This window comes from Capra hircus, chromosome 13 (genome assembly GCF_001704415.2).
Source record: "Capra hircus breed San Clemente chromosome 13, ASM170441v1, whole genome shotgun sequence".
NCBI classification, from domain to species: Eukaryota; Metazoa; Chordata; class Mammalia; order Artiodactyla; family Bovidae; genus Capra; species Capra hircus.
In genome coordinates, this window is record NC_030820.1 from 65,353,935 (window position 1) to 65,380,435 (window position 26,501).

Below are 26,501 nucleotides of genomic sequence, written 5' to 3' on the forward strand. Positions count from 1 at the left end.
TCTTCTTATAAGGCCATCAATTCTATCAGATTAGGGCTCTACCACTTGACCTCATTTAACCTTAGTCACCTCCTTAAAGCCCTTATCTCCAGTACAGTCACATGGGAGGCTAGTGCGTCAACATATGTATTTTAGGGGAGCAGACATAACTCTGTTCACAGCATCTGGGCACTTACCACTACAGCCTCAGAGATGAGGACCCAAATGTTAATCCAGCGCTTTTCTGTGGTTACAGTCGCCAAATCTTTTCTTTTCCAGCTGCCTTCTCTATGAGACATCCAGTCAACTAACTCCTGCAATTTCTCATGTAGGTGCCTCAGGCATCCTGTGGACTCCCAAGGTCAGGAAAGACTCCTCCTCTTACCTGGGTCCCAGTCCTCAAATGTCTGAGATCCATCAGGCCATAGGCTTCCAACACTGGCTAATCAGAATCACTTTAGGCATGGTTCTCAATTTTGGGATGCTTTTATAAACGTTCACCCCAGATCAATTCAATCATAGTCTCTGGAGGTAATACCTAGGCATCAGTTATTTTTAAATCTCCCCAAGTAATTCCAATTCCAAGGCTGAGGACCACCGATCATAGAGAGGTGTGCGTGCCCTGTCCTCATCCCCTCAGATTCCAATTTAGTTCTTCTCGAGTGGGGACCCAGGAATCTGTATTTTCAAACAAGTTCCTAGCTGATTCTGGTGACCACTCAGGTTTAGGATACGTTTCTAAGTTCCTGAAGCTAAACTGCCTACCCGCACCTGCCTTGTAACTATTCATTTCTGTGGCTGTATATAAGCGTTACAGATGTAGCTTCTACTTCCTTCCTCCTCTTTGTGGCCCAACATTTGGGTACAGCCCTTCACATGCACCAAAATTCAGTACTTAACGGAGAGTTTTCTGAAAACATGAAGGGAAGCAACAAAAGAAACAAAGAAAGGGTTTAAAAAGTGTGCAGCTTGCCAAGGGGGAGAGCAAGAGATCTGGTGAAAGATAAAGGAAGGGGTGGGAATAGGGGTAGAGACGAGGTCACAGGGACAAGAATGAGGTTGACAGGTTTCAACAGCAAATTAGTGAACAGAGTAAGTCAACAGCCCTAGTAGCTGTAGGTGAAGGGCCCTGCCTTGGGCGAAAAAAGATTAACAAGCAATAGCATCTTCTGGTATAGCCCCCGTTGGCATCCTGACGCTACCCAACTTTACCCTTTCCATCAATACTTCCCCAGGAAAGGATGCCATGAGCTCATCCATACCAAGCTAGAAGAGTAATTTAATAGGGGACAAGGACAATACATCAAAAGAACAGGGCTTAAAAGAAGGAATTTCAGGCACACTTACTGAATGGAGAGGGAGAAGGGAGAGGATAAACTTTTCTTAGCTTTTTGGTAACTCTTAGCATCACAGCACTCTTTACCTGCTGAATCCTGGTGACTGTTAACTACGATGCTCACTGTGTATTCTCTGACACGAACAGAAAAATGAGATATATTACCAACATCCAGGCACCCTTGAAGAAAACCTCAACGCAGACAGAGAGGTCACATCACAGACCGGACAAACCTTACAGATAGCACCACAGCCTGTGAGCATCACCAGCCATGGAGGCTAAGTTTTCCTTATAGAAATTCAAAGTCACGATACCTGGATTATAAATCAAACCCCACTCATACTTTCTGCTTAACATCTCTATCTGTAGAACAGGACACGCCAAGGATAATTTGCCTGAATTTGGCTGGTGGAAACAAAAGCAGGAAGAAAGAGAGGCAAGACATCGAGAAGAAGGTTAAGAAATATATTTTTTAAAGCTTTCTCCCCAAAGAAAGTGAAGATAAATATGTTTTTACTTACTATTCAGATAATATAGAAAATAAACTAACCACAGAAGAAAGGACTTACATATATTTTAGTGACAACAGCAGTCTTTACCTTATCATTTAGAAGTGGTTTGATCTCTGTGAGTTGAACATCCTGAAGTTCATCCATGAGGACAGATAAGAGTAGAGGATTCTCAAGAATAAATCAGTGACTCTGAAACAGAAGTGGAGAAAAGGCTTAAAACTAGGAGTTGGAAACATAATGGTCACACTACATCCATTCATTCAAATATTAGAGCTTAGTAGGTGTCATCCACTGCTCAGGGTGCTGAAGACACAGTAAACTAGATACTTATGGCAAACAGACTCTAACATGGCCTCTGTGACCTCTGTACCTCTTGGCATACACACCCAAGCATAACCCCTCAACCGACCAAATGAGTGTGGGCGGGGGGACCCATGGCTTGCTTTTAACCATTAGAATATGGCAAAAGTGATGGAAAGTACATGAGTATCTGCATATGATTACATTACATAATATTTTAACATCTGTCTTGCAAAGAGACAGAGTTCCCTTGCTAGCTTTAAAGAAGCAGGTTGTAAATGTGTTGTCCTTCTCTGAAAAAAAAAAGAAGCAAGTTGGCATGCTGTAAGATGGCCATGTGGCAAGAAACAACCTCCAGCCAAAACAGCAAGAAACTGGGACCTTCAGTCCAACCATGACAAGGAACTGAAGGCTGTAACAAGCACAACCAGCCCACTGGGCCGGGAAGTGGATCCTTCCCCATCTGCGCTGCGCCCTGACCAGCACCTTGACTACAGCCTTGCAGAGGAGCCAGTCAACCCATGCTGGAGTCCCAACCCCCTGAAACTGAGATAATAAATGCGTGTTATAAACTACTAAGTTTGCAGTAATATTTTTATGCAGCAACAGATAATTAGTACAATAGTCTTTGCCCACATGGAGAATTCATTTTAGTTATTGGAGATGTATAAGTAAGAGAACAACATGCTCAGAGCTACAAGTTAGAAAGCAACAGTTTAGAAGGTGGATTAAGAGAGAACAAAAATTGAAGGTTAATGCTGCAGCCTAACATAGACAGAGAGATGAACCAAGGCTATACTCACTAGCCTTCACTTGGGGAATCACAATAGTAGACGCAGAGTATGGTAGCCAGCCTCCACAAAAGCCTCCAATGAGCCTGCTCCCCAGTTCCTGACCCCGGACCATGAGACATAATAAATAACTTTGTTTTGGAGTGATTAGTCACATAGTGAGAGATAACTAAGACCAAAAGGGAGAAGTTAGGGAAAGGTGTGGAGCAGAGAGGCACAGATTCCATCCCACTGTACAGGAAGCCATGGGGAGAGATTGCAAATACTGGATATAAGTGATTCCCACCCAGACTTCAAAGCTCTGGGCTTCATCTCTTCTGCCTTGGCCTTGCAGGAAAAATGCTAATTCAATTATTTGGGAATTCAGACATTCAACAACCATTTATTGAGTTCCCACTGTGCAAAACATGGACAACAGAAACAGGGTCCTTGCCTTCTACAAGTTTATTAGTAGAGATGACCACTATCTATAAAGTTACTTACAAAATGAGAAAGGGCCAGAGGAGTTCAAAGGAGGAGCAATTACTTCTGATTGGTGGGAATCATTCACAATATATTAGTTTATTAATCAATTTTTCTGTTTTTCCCTCCAGAAATAGGATGTATGGCTTTGACTTAGCTATGGAGAGGGTCTGTGTTCCACGTGACCACTTGTATTAATGACCAATACGCCAAAATGAATCCTGCTTTCAACTATGCCTACATTTGTTGTTGTTCAGTTGCTCAGTTGTATCTGATCCTTTGCGACCCTACGAACTGTAGCACACCAGTCCTTCACTGTCTCATGGGGTTTGCTCAAACTCAGGTCCATTGAGTCGATGATGCCATCCAACCATCTCATCCTCTGTTGTCCCCTTCTCCTAATGCCATCTTTCTCAGCATCAGGGTCTTTTCCAATGAGTCAGCTCTTTGCATCAGGTGGCCAAAGTATTGGAGCTTCAGGTTCCCCAGCATCAGTCCTTCCAATGAACTATCCAGGGCTGACTTCTTTTAGGCTGACTAACAAAACTCTTCTACCATTACTTTGAAGAACCCTGAGGGTGCCAATGGGGACCACTGCTCAAACCATGGATACCACACGCCAACCATGAGGACCCAAACATTTGTGTCACTGCAAGAGCACAAGCTCGGTATTTACCCTCCCTCTAGGATGTGGGTCTTTTCTCAGACCCCAGGTACCCTATACCCTTGACTGAGCTACCGAATGCCCAGAATTTTTATTTTATTTTCACATCAGTCACACTTCAAAAGGGGATGTGATGGCTTGAACTTTTTATCACAAATTTTAGCCAGCATCCAACCTTTCTCTCTTCTATAGTCCCTGCATCAACCCACTTAGCATCCCAAACATTGGCCCAACTGGGATCTACTCATTGAATTTTTTTAATAAACTTTGATTTATTTATTTGGCTGCACCAGGTCTTAGGTGAGGCATGTGGAATCTAGTTTCCTGACCTGGGATTGAACCCAGGCCCCCTCCATTGGAAGCACAGTCTTAACCAGTGGACTACCAGGAAAGCCCCTTCACAATGTTTATTATCCACACTATGAAATGTGGCTACTTTTCATTTGGACTTCACTATTTGTCAGTAATTAAAAATGACAAATTTAAAGTTCTTCTTCCTATTATAAAATACGGGCCCGTTTTAGAAACTATGGAAACCACAGGGTAACCAAAAGATATTTTATTCACAGTCCTTCCTTCTAGAAACAATCACTGTTAATACTTCAGTCTATTTCCATTCCCCCCCCCACACATAAAATGGTGGTATCCTGACACTTTTCCAACCCTGCTTTATTCACTACTTTAATTCACTCATTTGAAAGCAGGGCACTGCAAGGTGTGATTCATTCAAATGTGACTCCACTGGGGAGCCTGTCAAGGAGCCTCAGGGACAGAGGGAAGCCTGAGGTGCCTCCAAAGTGACGCATTCACCTAATGTTCCCGAGCATCTTTTAAAGATAAAGAAAGATGCAGTTTGTGCCAGGACAAACGCTTGAACAAGGGCACAATTAAATGAGAAGGCTGTCCTTATCAGCTGGGCCCAACGCAGTCAATGCAGGACGGTGTGACTTCAGAACTGGCAACAAGACAGCAGGTGTTCACTTTCCCCACGACAGGGAACCCAACATATTCTTCCAGAGACCTGATTTTTGCTCACTATCTTGAGCCCTTGCCAATGAGCAGTTTTATAGCTCCTATAAGAAAATTAACATCACATGGTGGAAAACTCCATCTCCAGATCCCTCTGCTACACAGACTGGCTGCCTCCTGGGGATCAAAGGGCTGCAGTGCCTTCATCTGTACAAATGATGTGCCTGCCAGATCCCATCCTGATACTAAGGGCTATTAATATTTTTAAAAGGTTAGTGGAGATTTTATAAATGTAATAGATAAGAACTCTTTTCCAGTTTCATGAGATAGGGGGAAGCGTGACAGGTTAAAAAAAACAGCCATCCTCAAACTGAGGAAGTGAGCCTTGTATCAAAAGGCTAAAAAGGGAAAGGGGAAAAGTGTAATTCCTACTCTGTGCCAGAAATTATAGTCTAAGGACCTTATGTTATGTTTAACACTCCTCCCAGGTAGACATCTTCATTTCTTACACTATAGGCAGGAAAAGCTTAAGCTAAGAGAAGTTAAGCGACTTTCCTAATATCCACATCTAAGTGAGTAACAATGCAAGGATTTAAAAATTTGACTCTTCTAGTCATAGAAAGAGCCCATAAGCATATCAGATATGGACTCTAGACCTAGGTGGGCCCTACCTAACTGAGTGGCACTGGGCAAAGCATTTTTCCTTTCTGGACCTGTTTCCCCATCTGTCAAGAGAAGAAGTTGGGTAGGATAACATTTTCACCCCCATTTAGAACTGATGTTCTGTGACCCAAAGTTAGTTAGTGCTAATCACTCGGTAGTGTCTGACTCTTTGTGACCCAATGGACTGAGCCTACCAGCTTCCCTGTCCATGGAATTCTCCACGAGAGGGCTGCCATTCCCTTCTCCAGGGGATCTTCCTGACCCAGGGACTGAACCCAGGTCTCCTGCATTGCAGGCAGATTCTTTACCACTAAGCCACCAAGGAAGCCCTCTGTGACCCAAAAGCCCCCTATAAATGTAGCACTTTACATTATTCCCCAGGGTAAGCATCTATCCTCTACCTCAAAAGGCTCTTGCTATAATCCTAAGAGGTCCCCCAGTTATCAATTTATTGAGATTCACTGATTAGCTGAAGTTCACTCAGCAAATCAGTGGGAGGGTGCACTTGGGCCTTATTCCAGGCACAGGAGGGTCTCAGGCTTGTAGCACACCCCACATTGTGGGGTTTTTTTTTTCAGTCACGAAAAGCTCACTGAGATTTCCAGTGCTTAAAAACACTGCTCTGTTACTTTAAATGAAGACAATAAGGGACTAGACATAGTACTGGCTTTCTAAAACTACAAGCTGTCTTATTTTCCAGCTTTTCCCCATGACCAAGGTAATTTGTCTGGCCTTTGTCACGCTTTGCCAGAACCGACAGCAGGCTACTAGTTTGTATTCTAGAAGCAGAGTCAGTCACTTTTGGTTTTGGCAAGATTGCAGACAGACAATCAGAACAGAATGAAGGCAGCAAATAGAGGAGGCACTCTTAGGACGCTGAGCTGGAAGGGGTCAGCTGCAGCTGGTGCTGGAGTAGCGATGACTGGAAAGCGGTAGGAAGTGGCCAGAGGACGGGCTGGGAAGCTAGTGGTGCTCCTATAGCAAGCTGACCCACATCCTCTCTTCTTACCTATAAACTACTGGCTGAATCATGATTACAGCACTTCACAAAGCACCTTCATGTCTAACATCTCACTGGATTATCCCAACGGCACTGGGAACAAAACACTACGGCACTGGGAACAAAACACTGCGGCACTGCCTCACTTCTGTTACAGAGATGAGGAAACCCAGGCTTGAAGAGGTGCAACGGAACGAACAAAAAACACAACTAATACACGCAACAGCTCTAACCAAAACCCAATTTTCTTCTGATCCCAAGCGCTTACTCTGTGCCCTGTACCATACTTCCTCCCAGGTCATCACAGATGAAAAGATGTGGGTTGGTAGAAAAGGGAAAGAAATTCAGCTGACTGCCTCACTGTGCTCTTATCTCTGGTCCTAAATTACACTGTGCAGTCAGGATCTGGGCACAGGCTCGAGGATTAAACGTTAATATGAAGTTAATAACAAGAAAGCCCAGATTTGGAACTAGAGTCTGCCTTCACCCATTAATTCAACTGAGTAGGGGAGATTAAGTCTGTAAATAAATCACTTCGGTTCAAGGCGGGATAAACATGAACATACGAACTGGACAGACTCTGAGGCATTTTCTCCACCTCAGTTGTTGTTGTTCAGTCATTAAGTCATGTCTGACTCTTTATGACCCCACGGACTGCAGTCCACCAGGCTCCTCTGTCCATGGAATTCTCCAGCAAGGACACTGGAGTGGGTTGCCATTTCCTTTTCCAGGGGATCTTCCCGGATAAGGGTTAGAACTCGTGTCTCCTGTACTGGCAGGCAGCTGCTTTACCACTGAGCCAGGAGGGAAGCCCCTCAGGAGGCCCCTCGGGAGGGAGGCTAACCACAGTACTGATATTTTGAGCCAAATAATTCTTCATCATGGGGGCTGTCCTGTACATCACACATCGTTTAGTAGCACCGCAGGCCTCTACCCACTAAATGCTATCAGCACCTTCCCTCCTACAGTTGAGACAACCAAAAATACCTCCAGATATTGCCAAGTGTCCTCTGGGGGGCAAAAATCAACCCCAGCTGAGAACCACTGCTCTAAGGGTTACAGAGGTTTAAGGCAAAAGTCAGTTAATGCAAGTTGTGAGTGCTGAGGAAAAGTTTCATGGAGGAGGTCATATTTGAACTGGACCTTGAAGAACAGATAAAGTTTCTATAGGTGAGGATGAGAGAATAAAAAGAAGGAAGTCTAAAAAGGGAGAACATAAAAGCAAGATGAGAAAGCAGTGCTCAAAAATGCTCTAGTTCAGCAAGAAGAGGAGCTTGCTGTTGGCAAAGGTCCACCGGAATCACATCACGGGTAGCTGTTTATCAACTAACAGTTACAAGATACACAAACACATTAAGAAGTAGTGAACAATATAAGATACTAAAAAGATTAATATTAATAGTTTACGAGTCAAACCAGTGGTGTTTTCATATGTCCCATTCTGTCCTACCCAGGAGGACAGAATGCTGCCTGAGTGTCATCTCTTACATTGCATCTAGTGTACATTACATTTAGTCAGCATTAAACGAAGCTTGGGGCTTCCCAGATGGCACAGTGGTAAACAATTTGTCTGCCAATGCAGGAGATGCGGGTTCGATCCCTGGCTCGGGAAGATCCCATAGAGTAGGAAATGGCAGCCCGCTCCAGGATTCCTGCCTGGGAAATACCATGGGCAGAGGAGCCAGGAAGGATGCAGTCCATGGGGTCGAAAAGAGTCGGACGTGACTGGGCACATGGAGCACAGAGCAAACGAGGCTTGGAACCAGAGCGGAGGCAGGCGAAGTAACTAGGGACAGAGACGGCCAGGAGTCTCCCAAAGGAGTCAGAGAGTGCTGGGCCTTGAGAGGACAGGTTCTGGATAGCTGGAAGGGAGGAGAGGACCTTCCAGGTAGAGACGTCTGAGTTGGGAGAGAAATAAATGTACACGACATATCCAAGGGACAGCCGGAGAGCAGCACAGCTGGGAAGGACGGCGAGGCTGGTCAGAACGCTGAGCACACGCACCAGCCTTCACTGTGTGGACAGCCACACTTCACTGTGCTTCCCGAGAAGCAAAATAACAGTCTTTTAAAATGTGGCATCCTGTCCAATAGTTCTCTTAGCTGCACATTAGAAAGACTTAGGGAGCTTTGAGGGAGGTCAATACCAGGCCCCAACCCTAAGGATCCAACTTAATCGGGCTAAGATAGGGCCCAGTATGGTTTTTAACATACAGTTAAAGCTGAGAACCACTGGTCTACAGATATGCCTAGAAATTGAAGTGATTTGCCTAAATTCATGTATTCAGCTGGGTGTGGGGTTGGGACTGGCTGGCGTCTGGATTCCTATTCCAAGCTCTGAAAGATATCACAGAGTCCTGGGCTAAATTCCATACTTCAGTCTTTAAGAAGCATAATCTGATGACTTGGCTCTCAAGTTTTGCCAGGGTTAAAGCCTGAATTAATCTAATCATAAAACTATTGACTTAAGTATCCTCTCAAGTGTCTAGGGTAATGGATGCTGGTTTCATTGCTGTCTCCTGAGGGCCCTTAGGAAAAGAAAGGGTCTCAGGAGACTCCCCAGAAAGCCAGATAAACAAGCCAAACCACCCAGCTCTGTGGAAGAAACAATGGCTTTTTAAAATGCAGCTAGCTCACCAAGCTTGTGCACCACATAAAGGAAAGTCTGGGTTACTCTGAGAGATGCTATGCCATAAGCAAAAGCGGGGGATGGGGGAGTGATCAAAGACGCTTGAAGCATCCTTGCAGAAACTCATTTTTACAGTAAATATCTCTACCAGGCCTCAGCCCTGGATAAGGGCTATCCACACACCTTGTGTTTCTCTGAAAGGAAGAGAACGGCACCCCTCACAAGAGGCCCACTCCTGCTGTGTCACTCCTGGATTCTGGCAGCAGGTGGTGAACAGGAGGTTTGCAGAGACTGCCAAGCTGGGAATCTGAGTCTGCCTGTATCATCATCAGATTAATTCCAGGGTATCAGTACAGATAACTATTAGAACAAAGCAACACACATCTCGGGACGTTCTTTTTCACCTCACACACCCATCAACCAGTTGATCCCTTCTAACGAGGGGATCACACTAAAGTAACTCTAGAAGAAGAAGCGCTACCCTCTGCCTTCAACTCTTGAAAGATGCAGCTCAGGACACTAGGAAAGCTACTGCTGGCAAGCGCTGGTACATGCTCTTGGGATGGGTTCCAGGTTCCCGCCAGCTCTAAGACAGAATCCCGGAAAACAATTTGTTCTTCAAGACAGCCGGAGTGGAGGTAAAGGACAAACAAGAGACCTGAGAGGCAGCACTTAAAGCTCACACTAACTTCATGCTCATGATATACTGATCACTTACTTTATGCTAGATACCATAATATGCACTTTATTTGTCCATTCATTATTTCTTTATATTTCCTGACACACTTATAAGATAGTCCATTAGTAATCCTTCTCATTTTACAGATGAAGAAACTGAGGCATGGAGAGGTTTTGTAATATGCCAAAGGTCACACAGCTAGCAAGTGGCACAGAAAGGATTTGAACCTGAGCAGCCTGCAGCTAGAGCTTTGGCCGGCCTCTATAAATGACTTTTCCCACTTGATCCCAACTGATCATTAATTTTTCTACTTATTTGTTTCAGGTTTGGCTACTAGAACCTATCAGGATCTTAATGATCAAAGAATTTTGAAAACTGAGAACCATCCAACAAAATTTAGGTATTATTATCATCACCATTATTATTAATGAACAGGGGAGGCTTGCACCTATCTGAGGATATTTGAAAAGCAATTACCCTTGGACTGTCTCATCACCCAAAGTTACATTCCAGGCAACCTCCTGGTTAAAACCATGTCCCGACAGAAAGGTTTAAAAGAATCAACATCTTTAGGACTTCTCTGCTGGTCCAGTGTCTAAGATTCTGTGCTTCCAACCCCCGGGTTCGGTCCCTGATCAGGAAACTAACTAGATCTCACATGCTGCAACTAAGACCTGGTGCAGCAAAATAAATTAAAAAAAAACAAAACAACAGATACTGCAAAACTTATAACAGCAACCAAAAGCACCTTCTAATAATTAGTAATAAAATCAAGTATGAAGAGTGGCTGTATCAGAAATTTATCCTTGGCTCAAATGAAAACTCAATCTGTAGACAGTGGGCATTTTTAGGTGGTAAACGATTAACAACCAAATGACAGAGCTAAACTTCTCTACTTGGGAAATTTATTTTCTTTTTCTATATTACATCTGAGGGATATAAAAAGTAGCACCTCCAAACAAAAAAAAAAAGTGGGGGAGAAAGCCTGCTCCACATCATGTTCTCTACCAAGTTTAATAACATGGCTTGATAGTTTTCTGAGGACTGTTACCTAGAATTCAACTCAGAATGTAGTGAAGCCGTATTTCTTCCAAAGCACACCCCACTGAGCCATGAAATAGTCAACAACCATGGATATTTATTTAAGACTGATAATATGTCAAACTCTGTGATGCGCTTTGGGAACATGACAGAATTCTGCATCACTGTAACATCTCTTCACTGAAGAGATAAGATCAAAAGACAAAATACCCAATTTTGTATGGCACTTAAAATATCCTCCAGTTCTGCTGACAGCCCAGTGGTTAGGAATCTGGGCTTTCACTGCAGTGGTCCAGGTTCAACCACTGTTGGGGAGCTGAGATTCTGTGCAGCGCAGCCAAAAAAAAAACCAGTCTCCCATACACCTCAGTTAATTTCACATTAGTAAGATGACAATTAGTGGCAAAATTGTAGGTAAATTATAAATACAACAGAATTAGCACTGTGGTTAAAGAAGAAAAAAAATCATTTACCAAAGAAAGCCCTGGTCAATACTCATATTAAATCTAGGTTAAGTTATCTGTGTGCTATTTTCAAGCAGTCTCTTAAAAAAAGAAAGTGGGGTTGGGGTAGGAAGGTTTAAAAAGTTCTATCAGAATAGATGACTGGATATCCAGTTCAGCAGTAAACCTAAATGTTATCAATTTGTGGACTTGAGAGTACTCAAAACACCCCTTCCTTTCATCATCTCTATTCAGCCTTGTCATTTCCCCCTCGCCCTCCACCCCCACAATCTCTTATTTGCCTTTTCATTATCTTTCTGACTATCCTCACTTCTTGCCTGGATTTGTTCATTCATCATTTATCAAGTGTCTATTACCTGCCACACACAGAACTAGACCCTTGCCCCTCATCTTAGGAAGCTTACGTGATACTCAGCAGAGCTGCTGTCTGCCCTTCTCGATCACCAGACTGCAAGCTTTAGCAAAGGCTTTGTATTTCCAGAACCAGCAGCATCTGGCATACAGCAGACACTCTAAAAATGTCTGTTGTGTGACACTAGATTACTTTAGCAAGCTCTTTTTCAACTCCATAAATATTTTAGTACATATCTTCAAAAACAACTCTTACTTTTCTTTCCTTTTTAAAACACGAAAACAATATGTGCACAATCCAAAAATAGTACTGAGAGCTATGGAGTAAAAAGTGAATTCTCCAACCCTCTAAATCCCACTCCCAGAAATGACTACTATTACAGTTTGGAATGTATCTTTCCAGAACTTTCTTATGGTGGTATACAACACACACAAATATACGTTTTCTGGAACAAGTTCTTTCACAGCTTCTGACTCTAGTTTTTCAACTTTCTAATCCAGCCCAAGTTCTCAAAGTGCTGTCCCTGAATCAGGAGCATCAGCAGCATCTGGGAACTTGTTAGAAATACAAATTCCCACCCCAGACCTACTGAATCAGAAATTCTGGAGATGGGGCCCCCACAATCTGTCTTAATAAACTTCAGGTAATTCTTATACACACTAACGGTTGACAACCACTGAACACAAGCAAGTCACCCTGGTCAAGCCGGTTTTTTTTTTATTGTCTCTTAAATATTTTATTGTCAGGTGTGGCAACCATGCTTTGGTTTTAAGTGTTAGGCACTTAGTCGTGTCCAACTCTTTGCAACCTCATGGACTATAGCCCAACAGCCTCCTCTGTCCATGGAATTCTCCAGGCAAGAACACTGGAGTGGGTTGCCATTCCCTTCTCCAGGGGATCTTCCAGACCCAGGGACGGAATCTAGGTCTTTTGTATTGCAGGCAGATTCTTTACCATGTGAGCCACCTACCATCCTACTTCAAAATGCATTCCTTGTCCTGTTGATTAATTCTGACAGTACCAATCTGTCAGAGTCCAGAAAGGCCCTCGATCCTCCCCAAAGTGCTCTCTGTGTCACAGCTCATACTGATGCCTCTTGACACACCTAGTCCCTCTACCATATAATTTAACAATTAGATATGCACTGTCTCCAACGTTAGAGATGGGTTCTTTAACTCCTTCCCAACAGACCATAAGTTCCCTGAAGGTGTGAATTGTATTTCTTTCACCCCTTCCTCACCCGTTTCACAAATATTAAGAGTTGGGCTTCCCTGGTGGCTCAGACAGTAAAGAATCCGTCTGCAAATGTGGGAGACCTGGGTTCAGTCTCTGGGTTAGGAAGATCCTCTGGAGGAGGGCATGGCAACTCACTCCAGTATTCTTGCCTGGAGAATCCCCATGAACAGAGGAGCCTGGCGGGCTACAGTCCATGGGGTTGCAAAGAGTCGGACACAACTGAGAGACTAAGCACACATACAAGGATGAATTCACTGGAATATTGATAAACTTTTAGTGGATAAAAAGTCTACATTCAAGTTGAAGCACCAGTTCTATAACCCTGGCCTTGGACAAGTTCCCTTCTCAGGAAGAAGTCTACAAAAGCAGCACAGCTGGACTCAATGACTTGATGCTTCCTTTCAGCCTTGGGCAATGTATAATTTTATGAAATGTCCCACGTTGGAATATCGTATTCCATTATGTTTGAGTATACAATTATACACATTGCTTTGCTTATAATGCTATTATGGTGATTTTTAGACTTGAGTTACAGTTAGAAATAATATTTCCCAGTTAGCTAGTAAGCTCTTTGAACAAGAACTATGAGAATCTTACACCATACCCAGCACCATTCCTTACACATAACAGCTCAATCTATTTGCAGATTATTTGGAAAAAAAATTTTAAATTAATTATTTATATGGAAAGCTTATGCAACCATCTACAGCCTCCCAAACGGCCCTTTGAATATTTATTGTTATAAGTACTATGAAGATTTATAGTAAAAATTGTGAGTACTCTAATAACACTGGGGCAGTCAGCCACATAAGGCAAAAGAAGGTAAAACTGAATCTTACATGTATTTGTGCTAGTCACTCAGTCGTGTCCGACTCTTTACAACCCCATGAACTCTAACCCTCCAGACTCCTCTGTCCATGGGATTCTCCTGGCAAGTATAATACTGGAGTGGGTTGCCAGTTCCCTCTCCTACATGTATTCAGGGACAGACTAAAAACCTACAAGCCTGAGGCTACCTTCGTGCAAAATGCAAATAAAAATTGCCCTGTACACTTAAGCGACATATACCAGTTCCACTCTTGGGGATAAACAGGCTTCTTGACTTAGAACCTTTTTCTGCAAATTTTCAGACACAAGAGGGTGGACTAGAGACCTCTGAGTGGTCAGTTGTTGAATGACCAGAAGTTGAATCTAAAGAGAAGGCCAGCAAAAAGAAATTGAAGGGCAGAATGAAGGAACAGAGGGCAGCAGGAAAACATCACTCTTTGAGTAATACAAAGGAACTGTGGAAATTCACTGATTCTTTCCCAGGGCCTACAGTGAGCCAAGCACTTGGGGCTGCAAAGATGCTCCCTGACCTCAACAGGCTAATAGTTCTAAGAATAAGACTGAAGCCTCTACCCTACCTACCTATCTACCTACACACACACACACACACACACACAAGCGCACAGGCACACATGTGTGTGTGTGTGTGTATGTAATTCTAATTAGGAAAATCAAGCAAGGAAGGCTTCACAGAAAAGGTGGTAAGTTAATGGAACTTTGAAGTACGCAGGAGAATTTGCTAAGGATTGGGGAAAAAAAAGACAGTTTGAGCTATTTATTGGGAAAGAAACATTCCCATATTTTTACAGCTGTTCCTTTCGGAACTTGAAATCGGTGAAGCTTCTTATATTCTACACTACTTTGTCAAGGATCTCTTTCTCTTTTTACTTCATGTTAAATGAGAGGTTCAAGCTCAGCACTGGAATAGAGCCAGAAAGCCCCAGGATAAGGGGAGTGCTCACCAGATTTGTTCTTTCACCTCCAAATCCAACCAGCCCAGCTCTATCAGTCTTGACCTCCTGGCAGCCAGAAAAGGAAGGGTAATAATATCCTCTGGGGGCAAAATCTGGACCCAAGAAAAGGCTTACCTCTGTTTTACCAGTAAGCCACCGTCCCTGCTCCTAAACCAGGAGGCTCCCAGTTTACCTGACAGAGAGGCCAGCTCTGCAGGAAAAAAGCTGCATGAAAAGGAAAGAGGACACATCTGATGGCGAAGCGCTGAGGTACTGAGATAATCTTAAAATGTTTACGAAGATCCCTGGCACACTGGCAAGCGCTGGGTGAACGTGAGCTCTTAAGAACAATGCTATTACCATTATTACAGTTAACACCTCAATTGTACTTCATCAACAAGAAAATGCCGTTTTTGCAGCCTACTTTTATGACGTTGAAGAATCTCCGGAGATGCGAGTCTATCTCAGATTTTTTCCAAAGGAACAAAACCGCACTAGCTTGAGAGCCCCCGACCCTGAGTTCCAGAGCCACTCCAGCCTCTCGTCTGGCGCGTGACCTTAGGCAGGGAGCCTCACCGCTCGGTGCCTCAGTTTCCTCATCTGTAACCAGGGGCTAAGAAGCTGCTCCTTCGCATGGTAGCCGCGGGGTACAGCCAGAGGGTACTCTTAACCGCACCAGGACCCCACGGGTGCAAGGCGAGTTCTTGGCGCATCTTCCAGGTTCCCCACCCGCCTACCCGGCTCCCGGGCAGACGGAGCAGACGAATGTCCGACACCGAGGCCCACCGAGCTCCGCCGACTGCAGAGCAGAAGCGGGAAAGGGGGTCGCGCCTGCGGAGGGTCCGAGGCTGAGGTGCTGGGCACCCAGGGGCTCGGCCGCTGCCGCCTGCACGCCGTCGCCAGCGGGTTCGCCGTGAGCCCCGCCGCCCAGGTGAGTAGCGGCCGAAAGAGGCCGGGCTGCTCCGGGTCCCCAGGCGACGAGGGCGGAGGGCGCCCGAACACTTGGAGGACGTTGGCAGCGCTCACCCAAGCCCCGGCGCGCTGGGGTGATGAGGCGGGGAAGGAGAAGGAAAAGGGAACGACGACCCCACAGGCAGTACTGCGCGCCCACAGCCAACCAGGCTGAGGCGCTCACTCACCTGAAGCTCGGGCAACCGCCGTCAGCGCAGCACCGGCGGCGGCGGCAGGAGTGGGGCGGGGAAGGCTCTGCGCCCGCGCAGGCGCGCTGAGGACGCCAGGCAGCGCATGCGCACTGTGCTTGCCCGGCTGGGGAACTATGGAGATGATGGTTGAGTTGGCGCCATCTTCGGCATACAATGATTTTCTCTTATTGTTTGTGGTTTTAGCTTCCCTTGGCGAGCTCTAGTCTTAAAGTATTGAATGGAAAATAAATAATTCATACGTTTTTATTTGCTGTGCTGTTCTGAGTAGTGTGTTGAAATCTCTGGTTTTGCTCCCTCCCACCACGGGAAGTGAATCAGTCCTTTGTCCAGCATACCCACGCGGTATATGCTGCTTGCCCCTTTAGTCTTCTAGTCTGTCATCAGATCGATTGTCTGGATACGGAAGTGTTTGTTTCAAGTAACCCTTACTTTGCTTGATAATGGCCCCAAAGTCCAAAAGTGGTATTGCTAGTGATGTGGAGAAGCCAGAGAAGCCACAAAGGGTGAAAGTTCTCAAATTAGTAAGAAAAAAACAGGTATGCTGAGGTTGCTAAGCTCTGTGGTAAGAATGAGTTTTCTGTCAGGGACTTCCCTGGTGGTCCAGTGGCTAAGACTCTGAGCTCTCAATGCAAAGGTCCTGAGTTTGATCCCTGGTTGGTGAATTAGATTGCATGTCTTGCAACCAAGACCTGGTGCAGCTAAATAATTTTTTTTTAATTGAATTTTCTGTAAAATTGCAGGAAAAAAAAATTGTGCTTTTAGGTCACACTTCAAACTGCTTAAGTTAGGGCCACAGTGCATAAAAGGTGCTTAGTTAAGAATGAAATACACCTGAAACTATCACAGCCTTGTTAATAAACTATTCCTTGTTGTTCAGTTCCTAAGTCTGTACAACTCTTGTAACCCCATGGGCTGCAGCACACCATGTTTCCCTGTCCTTCACTATCTTATGGGGTTTGCTCAGATTCACATCCATTGAGTCAGTGATAATATCTAGCCATCTCATTCTCTGCCACCCTCTTCTTTTGCCTTCTATCTTTCCCAGGATCAGGATCTTTCCCAGTGAGTCGACTCTTCACATCAGGTGGCCAGAGTACTAGAGCATCAGCTTCAGCACCAGTCCTTCCAGTGAATATTCAGGGTTGATTTCCCTTAGGATTGACTGGTTGGATCTCCTTGCAGTCCAAGGGACTCTCAAAAGTCTTCTCCAGCACCACAATTCCAAGGTATCAGTTATTCCACGCTCAGCCTTCTTCATGGTCCAGCTCTCACATCCATACATGACTACTGGAAAAACTGTAGCTTGGACTATACGGACCTTTGTCAGCAAAATGATGGCTTTGCTTTTATAGTAATAAACTATACTTCAATATAAACTTTTTTTTAATGAAAAGGCATTAAATTTATGAAAGACACAAACAAAATACATATTTTGATTGATGTGTTGCCCCAGAAAACACTGAATCTATTTTTAAACTGAAGTTCATGTGTCTCACTGTCAGTGAGGCCGAACAAACCAAAATGTTGGACTTTGGAGCAGAGAAACATTGATTACAGGGCTAAGCAAGGATCAATCAACCTGGGCTCAAAAGACCCAAACTCCCCCATGGCTTTCAGGGAAGGAATTTTAAAGGCAAATTTGGGGGTGAGGGCTGCAGGATGCATAACTTTCTTCTGATTGATTGGTGGTAAGGTAACAGGGTGATGTTTCAACTTTGTGGTTCCAATCAGTCTGGGGTATACTCTGTCCTCATGCAATCACCATCTTCCACCTGGGTGGGGCTGGGGTAGGGGGTAGGTCTTAGTTTCTTTATAGCAACGCAGATGGTTCTGTATATCCCTTAAGGAGGAACAAGGACTCTTTATCACTGAACAATTGTTTCCTGGTTGCTTTTCTTTCCTTTCCGCATTGCTCTTTGAAACTCAAGAGGCCTAGGAGACCAAAGCCTTTTTCTACAGACAAGAAATGGGACGTCGAAGGGCTTTTGTATGCAGGAGGGCCCCAGTGGCCCCTGCTTGGTTCCAAGTCATTACAAAGACTTCAGCAAGGGATCCCCTGAAGAGTGACACCAAGCCATTTATTGAAAATAAGGGATGGTTGGGGGCTTCCCTGGTGGCTCAGATGGTAAAAAATCTGCCTGCAATGCAAGAGACCTGGGTGTGACCTCTAGGTCAGGAAGATCACCAGGAGAAGGAAATGGCTATCCACTATTCTTGCCTGGTGAACTCCATGGAGAGAGGAGCCTGGCGGGCTATGGTCCGTGGGATCACAAAGACCTGGACACAACTGAGCAACTGATACTGACATAAGGGAAGGTCAAACAGATTCAGCAATAGTTTGGACTGGAAAGTAGAAAAATTACTGGGGAGACTGTGTCTGCCAATGAAAAAATGATACCAATCAGGACCCTGTGGGGGGTTCCTGGGAACAAAAGCCTTTCTTTGTCCCACATTTCTTTGTTGTTGCTGTTTTGGGTGCACCACACAGCTTGCTGGGATGCAGAGATCTTAGTTCCCCGACCAGGAAATGAACCCAGCAGACCTGGCATGAGACCACAGAGTCCTAACCACTGGACCACCAGGGAATCCCCCTTCCCATTTCTTGATTACAGGAAATAGGCCTCATTCATAACATGAACTTCCCTGAGTTGCAAAGGCAGGTTCAGTTCAGTTCAGTTGCTCAGTCGTGTCCGACTGTTTGCAACTCCATGAATTGCAGCTCGCCAGGCCTCCCTGTCCATCACCAACTACCAGAGTTCACTCAGGTTCACGTCCACCGAGTCAGTGATGCCATCCAGCCATCTCATCCTCTGTTGTCCCCTTCTCCTTCTGCCCCTAATCCCTCCCAGCATCAGAGTCTTTTCCAATGAGTCCACTCTTCTCATGAGGTAGCCAAAGTACTGGAGTTTCAGCTTTAGCATCATTCCTTCCAAAGAAATCCCAGGGCTGATCTCCCTCAGAATGGACTGGTTGGATCTCCTTGCAGTCCAAGGGACTCTCAAGAGTCTTCTCCAACACCACAATTCAAAAGCATCAATTCTTCAGCGCTCAGCCTTCTTCACAGTCCAACTCTCACAAGGCACGTTCAAACTGTTGCTAATTAGAGACAAAGGTCCATATAGTCAAAGCTATGATTTTTCCAGTAGTCATGTACTGATGTAGGAGTTGGACCCACAAAGAAGGCTGAGTGCCAAAAGATTGATGCTTTTGAACTGTGGTGTTGGAGAACTCTTCTCCAACTTCTCCATCTTGGACTGCAAGATCCAACCAATCAGTCATAAAGAAAATCAATCCTGAATATTCATTGGAAGGACTGCTGCTGAAGCTGAAGCTCCAATGCTTTGGCTACCTGATGCAAAGAGCTGACTCACTGGGAAAAACCCTGATGCTGGGAAAGACTGAAGGCACAAGGAGAAGGGGACAACAGAGAATGAGATGGTTAGATGGCATCACTGACTCTATGGACATGAGCTTGAGCAAGCTCCGGGAATGGTGATGGACAGGGAAGCCTGGCACACTGCAGTCCATGGGGTCGCAAACAGCTGGACACAACTCAATGACTAAACAACAATTAGAGAAGGAAGGGGATGCAGAAGCAAGGAACAGTCAAGAGAAACAATAGAGCAGCCTTGGGGCAGGTCTCAGTATCTTTTGAGCTATTTTGCAGAAACCCCCACCAGATGGAAGAAATCCCAGACCAGTTGGAACCAGGTTGATGATGCTGACTTCCACTTCACCACCAACTAATCAGAAGATTATCCATCAGCTAGTTGATCACGTCCTCTTTGAATCATTACTATGAAACTTCTTACTACCTGCTCCAGGTTGGGACACACCGTTTTGAGGTCATTAGCCCACTGATCCCCTTTGCCTGGTAAAGCAATAGAGCTATTCTTTCCTATTTCACCAAAACCTGTCCCTGAGAATTAATTTGGTGTCAGGGTAGAGGCCAGATTTGGCTTCAGAAGCTGTTGCCACATTTCCATCAGAGGTGAAGAATTTGATTGAAGAGGAAGGAAGGGATACCATCCAAAGCAAGTCTTCATGTGATGAAACTGGGTTCTTCAGGAAGAAGAGTCCCAACAGAACCAAACACCATCGGGAAGCTCTTTTTTAATCATGAGCCACCCATTCTCCTTGCTTGGCCCTTTTGATAAATCTTTCTCTGCTCCAAGCTCGTGTTTGGGTTTGTTTGGCCTCATTGTGTGTCAGGCACAAGAACTTGCAACAAATCTACCGTCATAAAAGTACAAAGGAAGCACTCGATCATAAAACTTGGAAAAGCAGATTAACTCTGGTATTACTGGCAATGCTACAGAGCATATGTTGAAGGCAGGAGTTGTATACAAAGACCCAACAGGTTTTCAAAAACAAAACCAAGAATTATCTGCTTGTATTCTGACAACATAATCCAGCTGACAGCTATCTTGTTTATGGAATGATTCTACCAATGCTTCATTCCAGAAATGAAAAATATTTGGAAAAGGAAAGGTTGGAATTTAAAATCCTATTACTAATAGACAATGTACCTGGTCATCCTGAATCTGTTTGCTTTGAAAATGTCAAAGTTGTATTTTTATCTCCAAATACAACCTCAATGCTTCAGCCAGTTGACAAGCCATCAGTTGGTCAAGGCCACATACACCTGCCCAGTATCTGATGACATATGGTCAGCAATTAATGCAGATTTTAATCTGGACACAATGCAGTGCTTGAAATCATTACTACTGCCAATGAATAACGTTCATCAGAGATGCAGTAAGTGAATTAAAACCACACTCTTAATGCCTGCTGGAAGAACTTATAAAGTCATGAATGATTTTAAAGGTTACTGAGGTTCGATGGAGAAGTTAGGAAACTCATTCACATAGCAAGACAAGTTGATGCCAGAGGATCTGCCAACACGCTTGATGAGAAAGTGGAAGACCATATTGAAGGGCACTGAGAAGTGTTAACAATGGAGTTATTGGACAAACTTGTGGAGCCATCTACTGAGAAAGAGGAAGGCAAAGCAACTGAAGCAGAATCAGCAATGTGGACACTATTGAAATTTTCCAAAAAGTTTCAAATTTCACAATTTCAAATATATGGAATATGACCCTCAGATGAAAAGAAGCATCATAGCAACTACTCACAATCACCAAAGGATTACAATTGCTGCAGCAACACTTCAATGAGTTAAAGAGACAACTCCAATTACAATGTTTTCCCAAAAGCTTTCAGCAAAACCACCTTCAACTATATCTTGTGGATCCCCAAAATCATCTACTCAGACATCCAACCATGGACACTATAATGTCTCAATGATCCTCCTCCTGATGTACAGTTAGAAAGTCAATAGTAGCCTAAAGCTATGTCACAATGCCTCACTTAATCACATAGGCACTCTATCATCTCACATCATCTCTGAGGAAGGTAAGTACAAGACAATACAATATCTTGAGAGTGAGACCACATTTACCCAAGTTTTATTACAGTATATGGTTACAATTGCTCTATTTTATTATTGTTGTTGTTAATCTCTTAATGTGCCTAATTTATAAGTTAAACTTTATTGTAGCTAAGTAAATAGAGGAAAAAACTTCGCAATTACAGGGCATACTATCTGCAGTTTCAAGCATCCACTGGGGTCCTGGAACATATTCTCCCTCAGTTAAGAGGAAAGTACTGTAGTTGTCCTGCTTCGGAGTCTCCTTGGAGAACCTTTAACTAGAACTGCTCAGAGGGAGGGGTGTTGAGAGCTGTGTCTGGCTGGCTTCTGCCCTTCTGCCGAGTTACATCCTTATGGAGCCCCTAAGACCTCTCTACACGGCAAGGCCTCCTCCTTTGACATGGGCCTAGAGTGGTACCCAAGGTCACATGGCACCGAGCACTGTGCCTGGCATCAGGAACAGGCTTAGTCAATTTTGGTGAATGAACCAGTAACTTAAGAACTAGATATAGCACAGGGAACTCTTCAATACTATGTAATGATCTATATGGGCAAAGAACCTAAGAAAGAGTATGTGTTTGTGTGTGTGTGTATACATATAAATACACACACATATATACATATATACATCTGATTCACTGTGCTGTTGCAGAAACTAACACAACATTGTAAATCCACTATACTCAAAACAAAATCAAAAAGAAAAAAAAAACAACCCAAAACTAAAATCCAAAACAGGGCTCCTAATTCCCAGTCCTCCACTGTATCACCTCTACTACAACCACCAGTCACACCATTTCCTCTGAGTGCAACCTGAGTAGATTTTCCCAGACGATTACATTAAGCAATCAAAATGTACACAATATATTCCCTTCCTTGAAAGAGTTTATAATATAACCTATTATTTCCCTAGTATTAAATATCACTGATTAAAAGCAAGATACTTGTTAACTAAAGTAGGGCAAAAGGAATATTACCAAACATCTCTAAGGCTCCAACTATCTGTAGCATTCACCAAGTACAATTCCTGAACCAAACTTGGGGGGAGAAAAAACTAGTACCTGGGCACAGCCTTTTACTAATTATTGTGTTAGTTAACATTTCCTGAATGCTACATGGGTTCTAGTTGACCCTCCACTCCTATCTTTATGTTCTTGGTTGGATTATTAAGCCCCTCCATGCCTGAGTTCAACTATAATGAAAAAAAAACAAAAGAGGCAATCTCAAGTTGTGGTGTGTATGTATATAGAATGCTCAGATCTTATTCTTTTCCTGTGCTCTATTTTGTATGGTTATTGGAGATACAAAGACACTTCTTAATTCTTATAAACAAAACTTGCAAAACACTAAGGACTTCCCTGGTGGCCCAGTGGTTAAGAATCCACTTTCCAATGCAGGAGACTTGGGATTGATCCCTGACTAGGGAACTAGGATCCCAGATGCCACGTGGACTGCATGCCACAACTACAGGTCCATGTGCTCTGGAACCCACATGCCGCCAAGGAAGAACCAATACAACCACAGATAAATACGTTTTAAAAATGTAATACAGTGTACTAAATAAATTGAGGGGGGGAGGTACAATCACCTTTGGAGAGAGGTGTCCTCTCCCCATTTCACAGAAAGGAAATTGAGGATAAGGATGAAGATTCACTCCAAACTACACTCTTTCCATTATATTATTCTGCTTCTGAAAGAGTGGCAATTAAACACCACTCCTCTCATTTTTAAAAGCTTCCTTGGGGCCGTCCAGTTTCCCTTCATGCTCTCCTCTGGACAACATTATCTTATTCTTAAGGCTTTAATAACTAGGTTATTAACTTCCAAATTTTACCCCTAGTCTAGGCTTTCCTACCCAATTTTCTACCTGTATATCCAGCAATCTAGTTGAAATCTGTTTGGTATGCCAAATTTAACTGAGAATTTTCCCATTTAATTAACTGCTCATTATCTACCCAGTTGGAGTTTTTACCTTCCTGCATCCACATTCTTTTATTTTTTAGGCTCTTACCGCACAATTGCACTCATCTCACATGCTAGTAAAGTAATGCTCAAAATTCTCCAAGCCAGGCTTTAGCAATGTAAACCGTGAACTCCCTGATGTTCAAGCTGGTTTCAGAAAAGGCAGAAGAACCAGAGATCAAATTGCCAACATCCGCTGGATCATAGAAAAAGCAAGAGAGCTTCAGAAAAACATCTATTTCTGCTTTATTTCCTATGCCAAAGCCTTTGACTGTGTGGATCACAAGAAACTGTGGAAAATTCTGAGATGGGAATACCAGGCCACCTAACCTGCCTTTTGAGAAATCTGTATGCAGGTCAGGAAGCAACAGTTAGAATTGGACATGGAACAACAGACTGGTTTCAAATAGGAAAACGAGTACGTCAAGGCTGTATATTGTCACCCTGCTTATTTAACTTATATGCAGAGTACATCATGAGAAACGCTGGACTGGAAGAAACACAAGCTGGAATCAAGTTTGCCGGGAGAAATATCAATAACCTCAGATATGCAGATGACACCACCCTTATGGCAGAAAGTGAAGAGGAGCTAAAAAGCCTCTTGATCAAAGTGAAACAGGAGAGCGAAAAGTTGGCTTAAAGCTCAACATTCAGAAAACAAAGATCATGGCATCCGGTCCCATCACTTCATGGGAAATAGATGGGGAAACAGTAGAAACGGTGTCAGACTTTATTTTTGGGGCTCCAAAATCACTGTGGATGATGACTGCAGCCATGAAATTAAAAGACGCTTACTCCTTGACAGAAAAGTTATGACCAACCTAGATAGCATATTCAAAAGCTGAGACATTACTTTGCCGACTAAGGTCCGTCTAGTCAAGGCTATGGTTTTTCCTGTGGTCATGTATGGATGTGAAAGTTGGACTGTGAAGAAGGCTGAGCGCTGAAGAATTGATGCTTTTGAACTTTGGTGTTGGAGAAGTCTCTTGAGAGTCCCATGGACTGCAAGGAGATCCAACCAGTCCATTCTGAAGGAGATCAGCCCTGGGATTTCTTTGGAAGGAATGATGCTAAAGCTGAAGCTCCAGTACTTTGGCCACCTCATGCGCAGAGTTGACTCACTGGGAAAGACTTTGATGCTGGGAGGGATTGGGGGCAGGAGGAGAAGGGGACGACCCAGGATGAGATGGCTGGATGGCATCACAGACTCGATGGACGTGGGTCTGAGTGAACTCCGGGAGATGGTGATGGACAGGGAGGCCTGGCGTGCTGCAATTCATAGGGTCGCAAAGAGTCGGACACGACTAAGCAACTGAACTGAACTGAACTAGTTGCGGCAAGTGGGATCTAGTTCCCTGACTAGGGATCGAACCTGGGCCCTCTGCACTGGGAGCTTGGAGTCTTAGTCACTGGACTCTCAGGGAAGCCCCCCATCCACTGTTCTTTAACTTGTCAATCTAATTCTTATAGCATTCCTGTGCTATAGTCTATCATTCTCCCAATCTTACAAATAAGAGGTTAAATGACTTTTTCTCAGTCACTAAGTAGCAGTTAGGCTTTTAACATGGAGGTGACATGCCTGCTGTGTTCCAGACACTATGAATGACGCCCCCTACTCACTCACTGCTAACTCCCAGCCCAGGCAGTCACTCTGCACCTGACCACTGCAGACTATTAAAATGCTGTCTAGGTTGGTCATAACTTTTCTTCCAAGGAGTAAGCGTCTTTTAATTTCATGGCTGCAGTCATCATCCACAGTGATTTTGGAGCCCAAAAAATAAAGTCTGACACTGTTTCTACTGTTTCCCCATCTATTTCCCATGAAGTGTTGGGACCAGATGCCACGATCTTCGTTTTCTGAATGTTGAGATTTAAGCCAACTTTTTTGCTCTCCTCTTTCACTTTCATCAAGAGGCTTTTTAGCTCCTCTTCACTTTCTGCCATAAGGGTGGTGTCATCTGCATATCTGAGGTTATCGATATTTCTCCCGGCAATCTTGATTCCAGCTTGTGTTTCTTCCAGTCCAGCGTTTCTCATGATGTACTCTGCATGTAAGTTAAGTAAGCAGGGTGACAATATACAGCCTTGACGTACTCGTTTTCCTATTTGAAACCAGTCTGTTGTTCCATGTCCAATTCTAACTGTTGCTTCCTGACCTGCATACAGATTTCTCACGAGGCAGGTTAGGTGGTCTGGTATTCCCATCTCTTTCAGAATTTTCCACATATATGGTATACATGGCTGATTTACGTTCATATATGGGAGAAACCAACACAATATTGTAAAGCAATTATCCTCCAATTAGAAATAAACTAAAAATAATAAAGTTCTGATCCCATCCATCTCTCAAAACCTCTCAGTAACTTTCAATTATCTTTTTCTCAGGTGGTTCTTACACTGGCACTTAGCATTCCTGCTTAACCAGTCTTTTTTACTTTTTAGTATCCCAGAATGTTTTATTCTCTCTCCTCAGGCCTTTTAAAATGTGGCTCCTTTTACCTCAAATAACTGCCCTGTTTAACTCCTTTCTCCTTCCCAAGTCAACTAAAATATTACTTCTGTGGAAAAGAGGTTTCTTCTTGTTCCCTGTGCCCAACAGACTGTGAGAATCCTGAAAAGAAGTCCTAAGACTGTTTTTGTTCTTTGCTGTCTTCCTAGTTCCGAGAACTGTGCACGGCATTTAGCATGGGCTCTGTAAATGTATGCAAGAATGAAGAATGCGGGATTTCCCTGGTAGTCCAGCAGCTAAGAGTCAGTGCTCCCAAGGCAGGGGGTCCTGGATTTGATCCCTACAACTGGATCCTACAGGCTGCAATTCAGAGTTCACATGTTGCAACTAAGAAAAAGAATATCCTGAAGGTCACAACGAAGATCAAAGATCTCACGTGCAGCAACTAAGACCCAGCAAAGCCAAATTAACTAAAAAATTAAAAAAAAATTTTTTTTAAACAATAAGGAACACAGGGAAAAGCTAGGATATATCACCTCTCACTAACTGGTGCATAGTCCAAGCTTTAAGACTTAATAACTGCATATTTAAGTGAACTGGGTTCTGTTCTATTAGGAGGATCAGAAAATAAGAGACACT

The 26,501-nt window shown here is 43.8% G+C and overlaps 1 protein-coding gene across 5 annotated transcripts in view; it reads right to left on the reverse strand.

Annotated features, from left to right (window-relative positions):
• The window catches only part of NDRG3 (NDRG family member 3), a 60,337-nt gene extending 44,253 nt beyond the window's left edge, over window positions 1–16,084 (reverse strand). For 3 of the 5 annotated variants that reach the window (XM_005688523.2, XM_005688524.2, XM_005688521.2), the window contains exons 1-2: window positions 15,997–16,084; window positions 1,915–2,016 (exon numbers count right to left, since the gene is read on the reverse strand). In XM_005688523.2, coding sequence (XP_005688580.1) covers window positions 1,915–1,971 — 57 coding nt within the window. In that variant the 5' untranslated portion in view covers window positions 1,972–2,016; window positions 15,997–16,084. Of the gene's footprint in view, window positions 1–1,914; window positions 2,017–14,992; window positions 15,016–15,594; window positions 15,619–15,996 lie in introns of those variants that run through there. The other 2 variants (XM_018057818.1, XM_005688522.3) reach the window with 2 other exon arrangements.